Below are 17,475 nucleotides of genomic sequence, written 5' to 3'. Positions count from 1 at the left end.
CAGGATGTTGTAGTTACACCATATCAAGGCCAATCAACAAAAAAAAAAAAATATATATATATGCATATGTATACATACGCTCTGATCTATTTGCTCATTGTTGGAAATCTTTCCCTTGATAAATACTCTGCACCAGAAAATAATAAAAATGCACTAGCATTTCTAGTTTGTGCTGTGTGTTGCTTTATGAACAGAGTCCTCACAGAAGGTCAAAATATCATGCCAAAAAAAAGTAAGGATGACTAGGTGAGACATTGAAATTGCCCAACACCCTTTTCCTCCATTTAATTTTCTGCTTTTGTTTTTGTTCTACCTTCAAAGTTATTGCATTTGAACATGAACCTTTTTCAAACAGAAATCACCAAAATAAATGAATAAATAAATAGCACAACACAAGACAACACATTCAAAGTGGACACATCCGCGCTGGCAGCATGCACTTTCAAAAACAACAAAAGAGAATAATGCAAATACTACATGTACATGAATGTAACTGCTGCATCAAGTAATGACTTTTAGATAAAATGCATTTGAAGCAAGAGACATCGCACTTCCAAAAATTTGATACAAGAGTAACTTTGATACAGTCAAACCTGTGCACAGCGAGCACTCAAGGGAAATGCAACGGTTGACCTTTACAGACAGGTGGCCACTATAAACCGATTTCACCGATCTGATTTCATCACTTATTCTCTGTACTGCACATCACATACATGTCTTCCATACATACATACATGCATGTTCATCAGTAGCTGGTACTTATAAATGTATTTCACAAAGAATTGGACAAAAAAAAAAAAAACCACCCCCTCCCACCACCCCTCCCCCGAACAAAAAGGTAGATAAATAGATAAATCAATGTAGAAACAAAAGATAACACTGTGTTTAATGTAACTCTCAGTTAACAATTTACTGTATACGCCATATATTTCGCAAGTCTAAATTTTTGCAAATTGGGAATTCCCGAAGATTTCCACGTGGTTAAATTCGCGAACGTGGAGTCCTGTACTGAACGGAGAAATGTACAAGCATACGTCACATCCACATCGGGATCAGAGTCAATATTTTTGCATGTCTTTAGTTTCGCGAACAGCACCTGACTCGCAAAATTCGCGAAAATAAAAACCTTGCAAAATATTCGGTGTATACAGTAGTTGGCTTAAAAAGGTCTTTATGTGAGACCAAACAATAAGTCTGTTGGACAAAAAGAAACAACTAGAAATGTCGCTATGGCGACTGGTATGCCTCCGCCATAATGCACGGTTCTCTAAATAGGTCTATAGCACAATGTCTTGACAATGACGATGTGTGATGACAGTTTCACATAACTGGTAAAATATTAAAATTACAGGTTTGTCATAAATGCATTTAGTGTTCACTTTCCTTGAACTAGGTTTATTTGGATGAATGGCTATACTGTCTAAAAGTGCAAGTATTTGGGGATTTGAGGATTTGTACCCAACTTTTGACCCTTTTACAAGTCTAAAGAAGAAGTGAAATTTAGCAGTTTCACTTGACCTTTGACCTTTTGGCAAGAAACTTCCAAGAGAATCTGTATTGGATAATACATGCATACACTAAGTTTCAAGAAGAAATCCTGCAGGCATTGCATGGATAAGAGAGAAATAATGACATTTTGATGAATTGACCTTAACCTTTGACCCCTGACCTTTGACCCATGACCCCTAAATTCCCTAAATGATCACTACCAGTCAGTACATGCATATATACTAAGTTCCATGAAGATACCTTGAAATATTTGTGAGATATGGAGAAAAAAGTGAAATTTTTAACATTTTCACTTGACCTTTGACCTCATGACCCAAAGCTCTCTCTGGGGAATCTTTATTTGGTAGTTCATGTATACACCAAGTTTCAAGAAAATACCTCCAGGCATTGATAGATGTAGGGAAAATAGTAAAATTTTGAGCATTTGACCTTGACCTTGACCTTTGACCTTGAGCATGTGCGCCCAAAAGTTGATAGGCACAACTTCGTCCACTCATACATATACATGCCAAGTTTCATTAGGATACCTCTAACAGTTTTTTAGATACGCTGTCCACAAAATTGATTACGGACGGAAGGACGGACGGATGGACGGACGGACGGACAACCTGAAAACATAATCCTTCTGGTGACACTTGGTGGCGGAGGCATAAAAATAGTTGATCTGTTGACGAACAGAGCCCACCATGGAGTTAATGGCCAGGAAACATAATGAAACATTGCCCACAAGAGGCAACCAAGGTGGCTGCTGTAAGAAAGGTCTCTCAACATAATATCTCTCCAGGTAGTTTGTAGTGTCTGAATAACGCACACAGCCCACTGTAGACAGGTTTGACTGTAATACCATCACAACAAAGACAACATCTTCATAGTCTCAACCATGAATGAGATTACATTGCTAGTTCCACTCACTGATGTTAGCAAACATTGATAGAAAGATGTCAAATATGGACAATATATCAGCTTTCAAGTTGCAGTCTACTAACCTGCACGCGTCAAATTATAATCACTTTATTGGAAAATGATAAGACCTAGTCTTGGAGGAATGCAACAGCACAAGAGTATAGTACACTATCATCCTCACATTACCACTTAAAAATGGAAGGTAATCAGATCAAAGTAATCAGAGTATCAGAGGATTTAGCGTCATAGCAGGGAGGTGCTACAGACAGAGAAAGAATTACCGCTCTCCTTAGAAGTCAGGCTCAACACTGCCAAGAAGTTATGCACTGAACTACAGGTGGTTCTCAGGCACTTTGACAAAAGGAAGCATCAGCAATCAGGCTTGGAGCTCTCACAGCAGAAAAGACTTCCCCCTGCTGCAGTTTGCTCTCTATTTGAATGTGCTGGTAACAATGAACATGTGCGCTTTGATTTGGAGCAGCAAAAAGTAGAAAAACATGCATGAACATGCTTAGGTGAAGTACTTCATTTGAAAGCTCAAATATGCCACATTAAAGGGAAGCAGTCCGGAGATTTTCACTGTACTGATAATTAAGAAGAGTAAAAAATATAACCTTTCACCAATTTATACGCGTGGACATCAAAAATTGTCTCCGTACGCAATTTTTAAAAAATAATTCCTGCAAGCGATCGTGTAAGAGCCTGCCAAAAGGTGCAACGTCATTGATGCCCTACTCTCAAGTTGACAGCCGTGCCTCAGAAAACCAATTTAAGTGTTCAAAATGATCATATCTGATTTTTTCATAAAATGTGACAATATGTGGTTTTATTATTTCAAACAAAATATTTCAAGCTTATTTATATATACAATTAATATAAAAATAAATAGTAAACATGTATTTATAAATAACTAGGGAGCGTACGCATGACGAGCAGAACACCGCTGGAAAGAGTTGTGCATCGATGACGTATGACTCTCCGCCAAGACTTGCTCATTTGCAGAGTCACATTTTTTTAACCGAAATGTACGAGCTTATTTGGTGATTTGAAAGTTTGTTTTTGATGAAAGTAGTTCATTTGAGGTACCAACAACAACATATTTTTTTAAATTTTGTGAGGACTGCGTCCCTTTAAATGATAGAAAAACTAACATGCGCAATATGTGCGCATCATGGAGAAATGTAATTTTTTAAAAAGAAGACCTAATTTCCCTTTCATTTCGATGTGCACATTACGAGGAGTACAGAAATATATGTCAAAAACTTTGAATTCTTTCCTAAACTGTTCAAAGTGAATTTTAGTATTCTATTCAAATTTTGATTGAAATACAGCTTGTAATTTGATGCAATGTGAAACTATCTTGTCTTCACATTTCATCTTGGAGCTAGAGTGGTACTGAAGATGATGTCATATAGGAATGTTAGACATCGCGCTGTAATGCTTTAGAACCCAAACACGTGTTTGCATGGATTACAAAGAGTTGTCACTCCATCTATAACACCTCCCTGGTCGTAGATTTTTTAATTTGTTTGTTTGTTTGTTTAAAGAGGACAAGTAGTAATTCCATGTCAGTATGTCTAACACCTAATAAGAGACAAGCATTAATGTCATATTCCCAAAGCACAAGTATCTACTGTCATGCTTACAATATGTGACATTGTTTGGCCACAAATGATACTCAATAACTACTAGACATGCAAAGTCTTCGTGGCAGTTTCTAGTAAATAAAAATGGGATGACACATAAGATGTATTATGGACACTCACAATTCACTAATGGATGTCATCTGCTCAGTACTGTAAATGTTTCATTCACTCAAACAAAACACTGTGCCATAAACTTCACTCCATAATTACACTATACATTTATATGACTTAAGAAACAATCACTTGCTACGATAGTAAACTATGCATGTTTGTCACAACCAGGTGAACGAAAAAAAAAAAAAAAAAAAAAAGGTCATATTACAGTGGGTTCTGGACTGGCTGCATCACAGACTTACAGGTTAGGTTTAACCCTAACAGGGTCGGGGGGCAGAATCCGCCCCCCCCCCCAACATTTTGCGCTATAATTCTGTAACATGAGAAGGCCTCGTCGAGAGGCTTCTTGACTTTCTTCGTTCAAGTCTCGCGCAACTTTTGAGTCCAAATTTACAACGTCCGCGCATACTTTTTCAAAGCCACGCCCATTTTTGTAATGGCATGTTGCCCCAAAACGGACACAATTTTGTGATTTTGTGTACATTTCCTATGGAAAACAGTGCTCTGTCACTTTCATTGATTAATTTTATGCTAATTATGGTAGAAAAGTGGTCAGTGACAATTTCCAATAAAACAACAAAGAAAAAACAAAAGTTGAAAAACAAAGAAATGCATAAGAAATTCTGAAAACAATAAAATGCGTAAGAATTGAAATGAGTTTTGGAAGTTTTTGTGATGTACAATTGTTGAATATGCTAAAACAGATTTACAGACCAAAAAGTAGACTCTCAATGCTTTTAATTAGGCTAAAATATAATCTTGAGCTTAATTTGCATAATTAATCAATTAAAATCAGAAATTGATTGTTTCAAAAAATCTTATGACACAAACTTGTAGATTATGGTGTGGTTGTTACGCGTGCCAAATTTCGTTGTGATAGCACCACCGATGGCCGAGATCTTGGGGGGGGCCCTCCGCCCCCCTGCGGTTTTAGCATGGCCAAAAAAGCCCGGCCTGATTTGGGTTAATTTGCTATTAAAATTCTTCTGTTAATGCTAAGTGTGGAGGCAAGTTTTCATAATAAACAAAATAATCCTTTATTCCTGCTCACCTTACAAATTGAAAATAAACCTCATTACATGGGAGTCAGGTATCCGTACACATAGAATATCTAAACCATATCAAGTAGTATAGGAAACATTTCCATGACATTTTGATCACTGGACACTGTTTAAGGGCTATATGAGGAATGACTGAGACCCTGACTTACCCGACTAATTGATGTACAGTTCTGAACACATCCACAGGCACTAACTACAAATCAAGGATTGCCTCTTGGCTTTGGTTCATAACCAGAATTCAAAACTATCACTTGAAAAAAAAAAAAAAATCTGTCATGATCCTAAGAATGGATATGTTTCAAGGCAATGCTATTTGAAATGAATACGATCATGCAAGGTACAACTGAAAACTCTTCTTACAATTCACTGACAACCACTGGTCTTTATCCTACTAGCAGCTCAAAACCTAACTGATTACCATTATAACTACTGACATCTGTTCATGATGATTTTTACTTGTCATCAAATTGTGTCAATAATGAATGCTGGGTACCTGTTCCTGCAACCTTTGTGAAGCAGCCAGCCAGAATAACACTGAAAATATTAACTTGCAGCAAAGTATGAGCAATGATTTAGCCTGCCTCTAATTCATCAGAACTAAGCAGTATTCCACATTACAAGAACTCTTTCATTAAATTTATAATTCCTGCTCTATAAAATACATGATTTGATTTTGTCTTAGATTTGATACAAAGTAGAAATTGAACGACTGAGTAACTCTCAACTTGGTCCCGATGGCTTCTTTTTGATGGCACGGCTTGAAGTTCCCCCGCCTCCTTTAGGGGAAGTTGGTTTGGGGCGATCCTGGGTGGCTCTTGATGTAGATGGTCCTGTCCTATGAGGGGATGTCTTGCTCGTTACATTAGACCGGCCTCGCCCAACTACAAATGGTTTGGAATTTGTGGCAGCCGTAGAAGAACTGCTTCGTGAGGAGCGAGAGGGTCCCCCGTCTGTTGGCTATATCGACAAGAAGGAGGAGAGACAACTATCTTTTAATCGTAGGATTCTAACAGGCATTTGAAATACAAATATTGCTATACTTGGAATATCTGTCTTAATTGGCTGATTGATGTGCCATAATCAAAAAAGCATGATAATACAGATAGATATGAATATCTGTGCTGAAATATTCACCAAAACACTCAGTGTTTTACTAGCTTAATCACATTCTATACACACACTATCATCTATATTCTCCCTCTCACAACACTTATCCCTTTTGATTAGCCCGTGTTAAAAGGGTAATTTGCACAGATCACACAACACACATTACTTGTAGAACTACCAGTGTGAACAGCTCTCCTGCCATGATGTAGGGGCTTTGATGTTCAGGAATCTGATTCCAGAAAAAGCAAATGGTTGCAATAACTAAAAAAATTAAAAATATCAAAAAATGGGGAAAAAATGAACAGTTGACTTCAATTAGACCGTATCATGATGAAACCAATGTGAACAGATGACTTTAAATGGCAAGAATGCTTGAAAGTAGTGGAAGATGTTTGCCAAATAGCCTACACTTTAAGCATCAGAAGGGAAGTGAAGTGACACTGTCTTTGGACACATCACCCGTCACCTATGGACATTGCTATTGTTTGAACTCCTCTGTTCATATCTCTCTTCTATCACTGTAAGTAAGTTAGCCTGAACTTGCCAGAGATTCCATACATACAAAACATTTACAATCTTGTTAGAGAAATACAACACTTCTGCTACTCACACTAAGTTTTGATCTTGACACTGTCGACTTCTTGGCCGTTTGTGCTGCAGGTTTCAAGGTCTAATAGTAATGAAAAGGAGGATATAATGCAGTATGATGATGGACAGTTAGATACAGTCATTGACGGAAAATGCAGCATAAGTTTGAACTAAACTTGACACGCTATTACTGTTAGAGAAAAATGTACTAAATGAACTTCTGGATGCATGTTATGGTAAAAAGGATTGAGATACATAAACACTATAGGCACTCATAAACACTACAGGTACCTTAACTTCGACTTACACAATTAACACATATTCATATCAATCTGGAGTAGAATTTTTCTCTAACTTGGCAAATTTTTCAACTTGTGCGAAGTTGACTGCACTTTTATATCTCTTTTTCAAGGTGATAAGGGTGTACATGATGGAACATGATGGATATGGTTGATGTTGCAGTTAAGCAAAGTTACAAGAACAACTTATATTGCAGTCTAATTTGAATATCAGGAATTAAGATTATAATTCTGTGGTTTCTTTACTGTTTTCTTTCATAGGTTCTCTTTTACACTCCACTTTAAGCTCCCCATGATCATCAAACAGTGATTTGATTGGCATTGTTGTTTTCCTTTTTTTTAAAGCGGTGACACAATGATATATCAATACCATCATTCACATCAACCTGAAAAGTACATGGACATAAGTATAAATAATTCTCCCTTTCAACAATCCATGTGTCACCGAAATTCATACCAGGAAAGGCCTATTTTCCCACTTCTTGGTTGACAACACAGAGGTTACCCTGTACATGCACTAAAGATAATGAGGTATACCACTACTACTGGAGTTCCAATATGGCAGATGCAGTAATCAAGTTCCACAGAATGAAAGTCAACCAAATGAAGAAATATTCAACCAACCGGCACATGATAACTCAGGAACCGCACTTCTGGATTTGTCTAGCCTTGTTTGCTATACCTAGCAGGTGTTGTTGACCCATCTCCCAGAAAGCAACATGCTATTAAAATGGACTGTTGCATTTAGGTAGATGAGGGCAAATGGATTGTGGAATGCAAGAATCAGGCGCAAAGGATGAACTTTCTTCAAATACACGTCCCTCAATACCAAGATGTTTGGTAGCCTACTTTTGCTGCTGTGCCAGTACTGCCCCGCCTTCCTGCATCTTTCCCCTTAGGAGCTTGCTCCTCCTCCTTCACGTTGTTGTTCACAGAGTCGTTGTTCTTTGCCTCATCGCCGTTCCTGTCATCTGTCTCATCATCGCCCTCCTTATCCTCCAGGAGGAGGTCATTCTTCCACTGCTTCATCATCTCCAGGACATTGGTGGGGCCGTTGTTCATCGGTCTGGAGCGGTCCCCAGTGATCCACGGATGATCCAGCAGCTCATGTGCGGTAAGCCGGTGGGCAGGGTCAACCTTCAGCAGTCCCTGGATGGCATTTTTGGCTGTCACATAGGAAGGATGTGGCAAAAACAAAGAAATTTGGGTTCAATTCTACTGGCTCTAAGTGGTGAACTTTTAAACATGCTGCCTGAACCTGTACTAAATTACATCAGCAAGGGCTATACCTCTTCAGTTAAGAATATGAAAACCCAACAATAATATGACTTTTACAAACATCACTTTGTTTAAAATGAAGTGAGTAATGATGATATTTTCAAACTAAAACATTTTCCATGGCTCTTTGTTATAATTACAGTGGAATGCCTGGTAAACATGATAGGCTACTGAAACAAAACCTTAAAATAGCTTTCCACATTTCACATATGTGCAATCTGAAGAATAGGATAGATAGAGCCAAGAAAAGTTGAAGATACACATATACATGTACACAGTAAAAATCTGTAAAAACGAATGAATATAAGATTCCCTTGCTTTAATATACTTTACAAATTTCTGGCCAGACAGGATGTTATCAAATATAATTCATCATCTGTGAATTGGAAACTTTTCACATCTTATTTCCACCAAAACTAGCTGGCGTCTCTAGAAGACAACAGTATCATGCATGCTTCCCAGAGTTAGAAGCCTTCTTGGACAGAGAGAAAAACAGAGGACAAGAGGAAAGACAAAGATTTAGAACTTGAAATGGAGAGGTAGCAAAGATGGGATGCAAATCAAGAAGTGGAACTGAAAAGTTCTTAACTGAGGCAGGCTCTACAGTCTTGACACCTCTACATTTGCAAACACACTCTAAGACTAATTACCTTCGTCGCTTATCCTCTTCCATGCTGGAGTCGAGAAGTCCAGCTCTCCTTTCCTGATGGAGTCATACAGCCCATCCTCATCCTGTCCATTGAAGGGAGGCTCCCCAGACATCCTTGGCAGAGAATACAGAGGATTCATCTTGACTGGAAGAATTCTCAACCAATCACATCCTGTATCATCTAATAACCATCTTATTCCCCTACAACATTGATTAGCATAAACAAAATTCTATTTACAATAAAAGGAAAACAGAATTTGTTGTGTGATGCTTCATACTAACAAGAAACCAATGCTGGGAAACTGAAAAAGATATTGTGTACGCCAAATATTTTGTGAATTTTGTGACTCGGGTGCTATTCGCAAAGTTAAAAACATGCAAAAATACAAACTGTGACTCTGACATGAATGTGATGGGCACACATATATATCTCCGTTCATTATTGTACTCCACAATCGCGAATTTAACCACTCACGAAATTGTCAGGAACGCCTGACTCGCAAAATTAGAGTCTCTAAAATATATAACATATACAGTAGCAATTCACTCATTTAAGACCTGGGGCCTAACTTATAAACTAAAACTTGAACTACCAGTAAACACTCAAGATAGTGACAGAGCTACAAATTTTAACAAACATGTAGATGCAGACATAGAACATGAAAACTTGGCATCTGCTTCTATTCATTAATTTGTTTTTAGAAAAAGAATGAACAAGAGGTGAGGCTCTTGAACACTTACAGAAGGAAAGTAATGACTCCTATACTCCAGACATCACACTGCTGACTGTAACCCTGGTTGTCGATAACTTCAGGCGCTGTAGAGAAAGGAAAGATGAACAATGCAAAGCACTTAATGAACTACAGATGTATACTGTAATCACAGAAGGGAACACCTCCGTACAAGCCGCATCCCGAATTTAGTGACAAACACAGAGGGAAAAAATGAAGGATTTCATTCTGATTAAAACTTTCATCACTTTTTTTGAATTTCTGACAACAAATTTCATTTGCATGTCTGCCTGGGTTTGCATGTTTCTCAACATTCTTCTTTGTGTGTGTGTGTGTGTGTGTGTGTGTGTGTTATCATTAATAATAGGTTTCAGAAGTATGTACTGAATGATGCAAGTTCCTTGTCAGGATTTTGGAGAATAATTGAGCATGCAATGTGAAGTATAATTGAGTTGTTGATTTATTAAACCTGGGAATAAAACTCACATGAAAAAGAGCATGCGTGTTTCAATTTACGCGTGCCATACAGCTTGCCATACAATAGCCTGGTATTGCATGAGAAAGCACTGTAAGTGCGTGATGTTATGATGCCTGCATGGCAGGTTATTCTCTTGCAATGGCCGCAACAGCTACTGTAAAAGTGGATATTTTCGCACTCCGCCAGGTAAGATGAATTTCGTATGTTTTTAATTCCGCAGAATCAGGGCAGCAACTACTAGAACACATGTCATGCAGAAATATTCGCATGCTTTTATATTTTCACTGGCTTCTGGTTGCGCAAAATGGGCAAAAAATTTCCACACTGCGAAAATTTCCACTTTTACAGTGTGCAAAGCTACTTCCTTGCACTGCATTTTGTGTCAAAGGCTTTGTTTAATCTCAAAAAAAGTGGCACAGTAACAACAACAATTAGCAGGTTATGACAAAGAGACAAGTATAAAAGGTGATTCACTGGGTTGGATAGACTGTGATCTGGTTGTGCTGGCATATAGGCTGTAGCCCAAGTTTACTTCTTAATTTCTGTGAAAAATGGTGCAGCCTTATCACCGGTGAAAACAGCATGTATCAATTCCAAGAAGAAAAATGGCCCAATTCAAACACAGAAGTTACAAGAAAGGAATGTTAAGACTTTATCAGCACTTTCTGGCTGGGGTATGAATTTGAGGGGCAGAGGCAAATGTTAGTTAACATCTATGTGAATGATGTCATCAACTCGTTGAAGACTTGTTTTTGAGTATACTTGGGCAGGTGTTCACAAAAAACTCATGTTATAGTAAAATCACACTCTCCCTCAATGAGTAGAAAGAAGCAAGAATGTGACGTGCAAACAGAGATCCAAAGCATTTGTACTCACCCATGTACATTGGTGTTCCACACATGTTCTGAATCATGGAGTCACTTCCAACCCCACCCTTGACTACAGACAATCCAAAATCTGTTAACTGTGGAGGGATGGCAAACAAACAAAGAGGAATGACTACTCACACAAAACAGCCGATTCTGTACTCTTAGAATACTGTCAAAGCTGTTATTTTTGTGAATTTCTTGAATCACTGTTGTGCAACAAATAGAACAATATCAATGTCAAAATATCGCCACCTGATGCACTAGCCAAGTGAACGGAGGCTTCAGTGCATTTATGATGACAGCCTCACTGTCAAATCACAATAAAACAATTTGTGAAAATGTCTGTGACCTCCTCATTTTTTACAGCTTTTACAGTAGACGATATTCCTGCACTTAAGAAAACAACAAATACAAAATAATGCATATGATAAATATCATTTATACAATCATTCAGATGAAAGTCTTCTAGGAAATGATTCTCTATGTGAATACCTAAAAAAAGAAAAGAAAAGCAAAACAAAGCAAACAACAACAAAAAACAAACAAACATAAAACATCCTGAAGTCAATTCCCTACTTTCAATGTATCTGAAAATTGCAAGCAATTAGGTTTTACATCTGATTTTAGTGATGAGAATTTGCAAAATCTTTTCTTGAATGTTCCATTTTCTTCCTTCTTGTACACTTATTACAATTCACTGCTTGCCAAACAGGACCCTAGTACAGTAATAAATACATTCTTTTACTCTTATTACTGTCATTACTCCTAAGAAATAAAGAAACAAACAAATATCAAAGGAAGAGTGAAAAAACCCAAACTCACAGGTTTATATCATGCTCCAATAGATTTAATGTCCACACACACACACACACACACACACACACAAGCTTTCAAAAATCTCAAATACGGTGGTACATAAAAAAGAGTATTGAAAATGAACAATTCTACCACTGGTTGTGTGATCAAGAATATCCACATTTGCTACTCTACTATCTTATCACATGAGAAATATTTCTTTTCTTCCCACATTCTTCCCTAAACTAGGTTTCCTCTCGAGTCTGTCTCTCTATCTGTCTTTCATTCTCTCATTCTCTGTGGTCGGCAATATACACATTTCTCTTCCAGCATGTCTGAACAAAAAATTATTCTATAAAATTTTAACATAATCAACAATTTTCGCGACAGTGCTTACATTGTACTATCTTACCTTGATATTCAATTTGTCTTTGGGAGCATCTGGCTCATTGCACACCAATATGTTCTCAAGCTTGATGTCTCTGTGTACAATATCTGTTCAAATAGTACGACAGGGAAAAAAATGGAGTGAAATGAAAGCAATACAGTATGCCCTCAAAAAAATTACAATGCGATTTTTGCATTGATAACAGCCAAAATGATTAAACTGTTTGAATGCTATTTCATGGTCTAAAAATATCACATTTTACCTATATTTTGCAGAAAACCCCATTCAATTTGGTTAAGTGGCCACAGAGAAATATGGATCACTGCAAAGCATGTCATGGGTCTGATTCTTTCAATTTTAGCACTTGGATGCTCTTGGAACTGCATAATGTGTGAACACAATGGATAGAACTTGGAGGGAAGGGATTCCTGACATACTCTACAAAAATCCTTATTTCTCTTTGACCACTGAAACAAATCGGATGGGGTTTTCTGCAAGATGTGGGTATTACGTTATTGTTTCATACCCTAAAATTATATTTGGATTGATTCGCTATCTTTAAAATTATCATTGCAGAGGGTCCAGTTGTAATCTTTTCGAGACATACGGTATAATAGGCTACTATTAATCCAACACACATTAAACTTGCTTCACTTCTGCTAGGAGTGTCTGCATATTAGTACAGTAAGCCAATTGACACATGATATCAGAATGAAATTCTGCTTTTATTTGAACAAGAGTTTCCTGCACTTGTGCAATCAGTCAAGATGAATTGATAATGCTCTTGGGACAAGTACCATGTAAATAGAAATACCAAATCATACCACTATGTACATTCTGTTTAAAATCTGTCAGAGTACTAAAACATCAGCCATAATTCTAAGTCTGTATAACTCTTAGGTTGGCCCACAGACAAATTGATAAAGGTATCATTTATCAATGATATTTCAGTTGGTTTTTACTTTAATCTCTTTCCACATTTTGAAAAACTCTTGGTTGGATGGACGGTATCTGCAGCATCAACGCTTATATGAACATGATAAATTATCACATACAGTGTACAGGTACAGAATGTATATGACTGCTGTCAAAATCCATATGGCAGAACAGTGAAACAAACCATTTTTGTGAAGGTAGGCCACTGCATTTGTTAGCCTCTGAATGATTGTTCTGGTGTCTGCTTCTGAAAAGACGCCCTCATGCATAAAAAGTTTGTTCAGCTCCCCTCCATCACATAGCTCCATCACCAGGTACATTCGCTGGGGGATGAAAGCGACAAAGGGATTCTTCAGTACATACAACTCATTCTCAATTATCCTATTCATGCCCACATAATCAAGTTTGAAACCCTAATTTGCAAAATTGGATGAGCTTTGAGAGAGTAAAGTTAGATTTTTATGTCAGAAGTGCCTACTGCCTTGTAGGCCCTTCAAATAAGGTGCATGGTCATTATGTTTTTGCATGTATTTCTAGTCTGTTGTGGACATATTAGGTAGTGTTTGTTATTATTACACATACAACTTGTACACCTTTAAGTAATTAAGATTTTGTAAGAGGATGTGAAACAACCATATCAGTGAGACACAAATTGGGAGACTGGTTAGCAAAGTATTGACAAATGTTTAGCTCTCATGAAGACAAATTTATGATATTTGCTGTGGTAAAAAAATAAAATAAATAAATAGATAAAAGATGAGTTCCTCATATAATTGTATGAGAAGGACATAACATTGAAGAAAGAAGCAATTCACAATAATGGCTTCTTGTCCCAGGAGAAACAATGCATATCAACTGTCCAAATCTCAACTTCAGGCATTTCAACAATCTCTTTGATCTGACAGTTATAATAATGGAACAGGCGATAATGAAACTGGCTACTAATAATGGAATAGGCGATAATGAAACTGGCTACTAATAATGGAATAGGCGATAATGAAACTGGCTACATCTGATATAAGACATATACCTAAAACAGGTATTTCATTACAGCAACTGTCTTCTACTTTTACATCTATTCTTCAGTACCAGGTAATTTTGTGATTGACTTACCTTGGGTGTTTCAAAGACTTCTTCAAGATGAATGATATGCTTATGATTAACTCGCTTGAGAATAGCTACCTCCCTCTCGAGCAATTTGACTGCTGAACTTCCAGCCTGTAGAATCAGAGAAAAAGGGTGATGTGATTTTTATACTCATGCATTTAGGTGGGAACATTCTTGCACCATTATAAAAATAGGGCATGCTCTATGGTGCACTATACTGGATTGTAGAACGACAAATACTAAATTATCCCGAGTGCTGTTTTGTTATAGATAGAACTGCACGAGGAACGATTTAGTATTTGGAGTTCTACAGTCCAGTATTGGTGCATCAATAGAAAATGTCCTAATTGCTGTAGTAAATAGGTCCCTCGATCTACATGTCTTCTCCGTAGGTCTAGGACCTAAATCTAACATTAGACTCACCATACCGATTTCTAGCACGCAGAGTTAACCACAACCTTGTTTACGTACAGCGCAACGCTAGTACAGCCACGTATGCGTATTGCACAGAGCAGACTCGCGTACAATAAACTGTTACATTCTGCGTCTAGTGCTCTACACACGCATACGTTGAAATGCTTGGCCTTATCCTACTACGTCCCTCGCTGCGTGAATCTCTGCATACATAAAGCATAGGCGTGCTGTAAGCGTTCGGTATAGTGGCACAGCCGTTCACTATACCAAAGTTTTTCCACAATCATGTGATGCAATCCAACCAATCACAATGCAAACTTTACTCTACCTATTTACTATAATGTATTGACTGCCTTCAGAGAAACATCAACATATTATATTAAGAGTATAACAGAGTATATTAAATGGTCAACATAAATATGGGTCGGAAATTGTTAATAAGGCAACCACGTGACTTATGCAGTGAGGATCAAAGTTGTTGTATTGCAAACAGTGATGCCATATCAGGCAATGTAGATACCACAATCAGACAGAATGAAATGTGCATTTATATCTTCATTATATCTTCGACAGTATAACACATACATTGCTTTGATGGTCTATCTAATAAGGCAATAGCTGTATGATAATATCCAAGAAAGAGCTGTACTTAATTCGGAAAGTGAGTTCAAAATAGCAGTGATACTTGCAGCAACCCTGTAGAGGATACTGTACATTAAATTCAGGGGAAGAACTTGATACAAGACCCACACAACCACTGAAATCAAATGTGGAAATGACTAGCCTGCTCAATATTACATTTCTGTCACTTGATGTAGGTGGATAGTAACAATGAAGAATAGGGCTTTATCTCACCTTTTCCTTGTTGATAACTTTGATGGCCCACTTTTTGTTGGTCTTCAGACAGGTGCCTTCAAAGACCACCCCAAAGCTCCCCGACCCAAGCTTTTCCCCTGACTGGTACAGCTTCTCTATGGCTGCATCATCGTCCAGGCGGGTGTGCGGCACAGGGCGTGACCGCTCCACCCCACCCAGGGGCTGCACACGTAGGGACATGGCCTGGTCAAGGATTCCTCAGCTGGATGTGAGAAGTGCAGCTGACCCTAATGACACAGGAGAGGAATACTGACACAATTGAATCAAACTGGAACAAATAATCTGGTTATTACACTTTGAAAGCTTAAAATCCATTACATACATGTGAGTTACATGTACAGACTAAAAGTACGGTACAGTGTCAGTGGGTGTTGATATGGGAGAACATCATATTATGAATACTCATACAGAGCACATACGTTGTACATGTAGCACATTTGAGTGCAGAACGAAAAGCTCATGAATACCAAGAAAATGATTAAAGTTATGTACATGCACCATCAGAGATGTAAACACACTCAGAACAAAAGCATTACAAACATTTCCACTATACAGTGTTACTACATGCAAATTGACAAACCAAATATTGATCACAGTATACATCATCAAATGTTATCTATTAAATGAAATTTGGTAGTTCTAGCAAAAAACATACTGCATCCCTAAATCAGCACCATTATATGCTACGTCCTTTGTAGATTCAAGATGAGATCATCATTCAGATAGAGTTTAAAGCCCAAACAAAGCTCTGGTACGGCTGCAAAAGTTGTCAAATTTCACTCCCAAATGTGAACGTATGCCTAGGAAATGTGCGGAATAACGCTGTAATAACAAGATATTCGATGGGTAACGACGAAAATGCGAAATATTAACCAAAAAGGTTCAGTGGCCATTAGAATGTGTGTGAATTGTCTGAAGTAGGGTCGAATTTTTCCCGAGACCGAGTTAGTCTGGAGCCTTCTGGAATAAAAGTCGGTTTTCCTACTATTATTATTTTTCTCAAAATACTCCAAACTGACTCATCATTCCGGCAAACTGCGTCAGCCAGGTAAGTTTCTTAGTGGACTCTTTTGATATATTGCAAGCAAAAATGAAATGGTGCTAGACGGGTTCTCAAGCACTTACCGAAACCTAGTTTTCACTTTAATAGATCCCAAAGGCCATGTTAAAAGCCACTGGCTCCAAATACATTACTAGTCAGGGTGTGTCTTATATTAAAGATACAGTTTACCTTTGGGAGCAATGATTTTAAAAATTTTCGAGTTATCACATTTGATGTATATGAGTAGGACCCCGTTTACAGTGCGAGGCTCGGCCGCGGCCATGCCCAGCCCCGCTTCAGTGTAAACGTGCAAAAGGCCAAATGCGAGGCCAAAATTGGCCTCGCATTTGGCCTCGCTCTGGAGGTGGTCTTGGCCTTTTCTTGTGGTAAACGCAAACTGGGCCAAATGCGCAGCCAATTGCGCGGCCAATTTTAGTCTGGCTTCCAAACCCTCTGCCTGTATCTTTTGCTATTCAGGATATTAACCCCCTCAACGTCGAAAACTAGTGGAGTTTAAGGTGGTTTTGTCCTGCAAAGGATTCTTTCCTTCGGCAAAGGCCTTTGCCCGAACGGCGACGGCGACGGCGACTTCGTCACCACAGAATTTTTTTGGCAAAGGGTCTGAAAACCAGACAATACCAAATTGCATTTGTTTACAAGCAGAGCGCCACTACGACAAAATATT

At 38.0% G+C, this 17,475-nt stretch overlaps 1 protein-coding gene across 1 annotated transcript; it reads right to left on the bottom strand.

Annotated features, from left to right (window-relative positions):
* Positions 1 to 5,953: 5,953 nt before the first annotated feature.
* Positions 5,954 to 15,951, bottom strand: LOC139735343 (serine/threonine-protein kinase 33-like). The gene is made up of 10 exons (XM_071646090.1): positions 15,728 to 15,951; positions 14,465 to 14,569; positions 13,536 to 13,674; positions 12,440 to 12,522; positions 11,240 to 11,327; positions 9,896 to 9,971; positions 9,156 to 9,268; positions 8,077 to 8,393; positions 6,951 to 7,010; positions 5,954 to 6,190 (listed from the first exon to the last, which is right to left on the bottom strand). The coding sequence occupies exons 1-10, from the start codon at positions 15,926 to 15,928 to the stop codon at positions 5,954 to 5,956; spliced, it is 1,419 nt and encodes a 472-aa protein (XP_071502191.1). The 5' UTR covers positions 15,929 to 15,951.
* Positions 15,952 to 17,475: the final 1,524 nt, after the last annotated feature.

Source organism: Diadema antillarum, unplaced genomic scaffold (genome assembly GCF_040938485.1).
Source record: "Diadema antillarum isolate AM-2024a unplaced genomic scaffold, OU_Dant_1.0 seq00000570_RagTag, whole genome shotgun sequence".
Taxonomy (NCBI): Eukaryota; Metazoa; Echinodermata; class Echinoidea; order Diadematoida; family Diadematidae; genus Diadema; species Diadema antillarum.
The sequence above is the reverse complement of the archived record's forward strand: the minus strand, read 5'-3'. Positions and strand labels throughout refer to the sequence as shown.

What these genes read in the sequence shown, in the direction of transcription:
- LOC139735343 (XM_071646090.1), bottom strand. Translation starts at nt 15,928, where the DNA reads ATGTCCCTACGTGTGCAGCCCCTGGGTGGGGTGGAGCGGTCACGCCCT. An exon ending in AAGTCTTTGAAACACCCAAG is followed by an intron (nt 13,675 to 14,464) that starts GTAAGTCAATCA and finishes TTCATCCCCCAG; the next exon opens with CGAATGTACCTGGTGATGGA. An exon ending in TGTCAAGATCAAAACTTAGT is followed by an intron (nt 6,191 to 6,950) that starts GTGAGTAGCAGA and finishes TTGTCGATATAG; the next exon opens with CCAACAGACGGGGGACCCTC.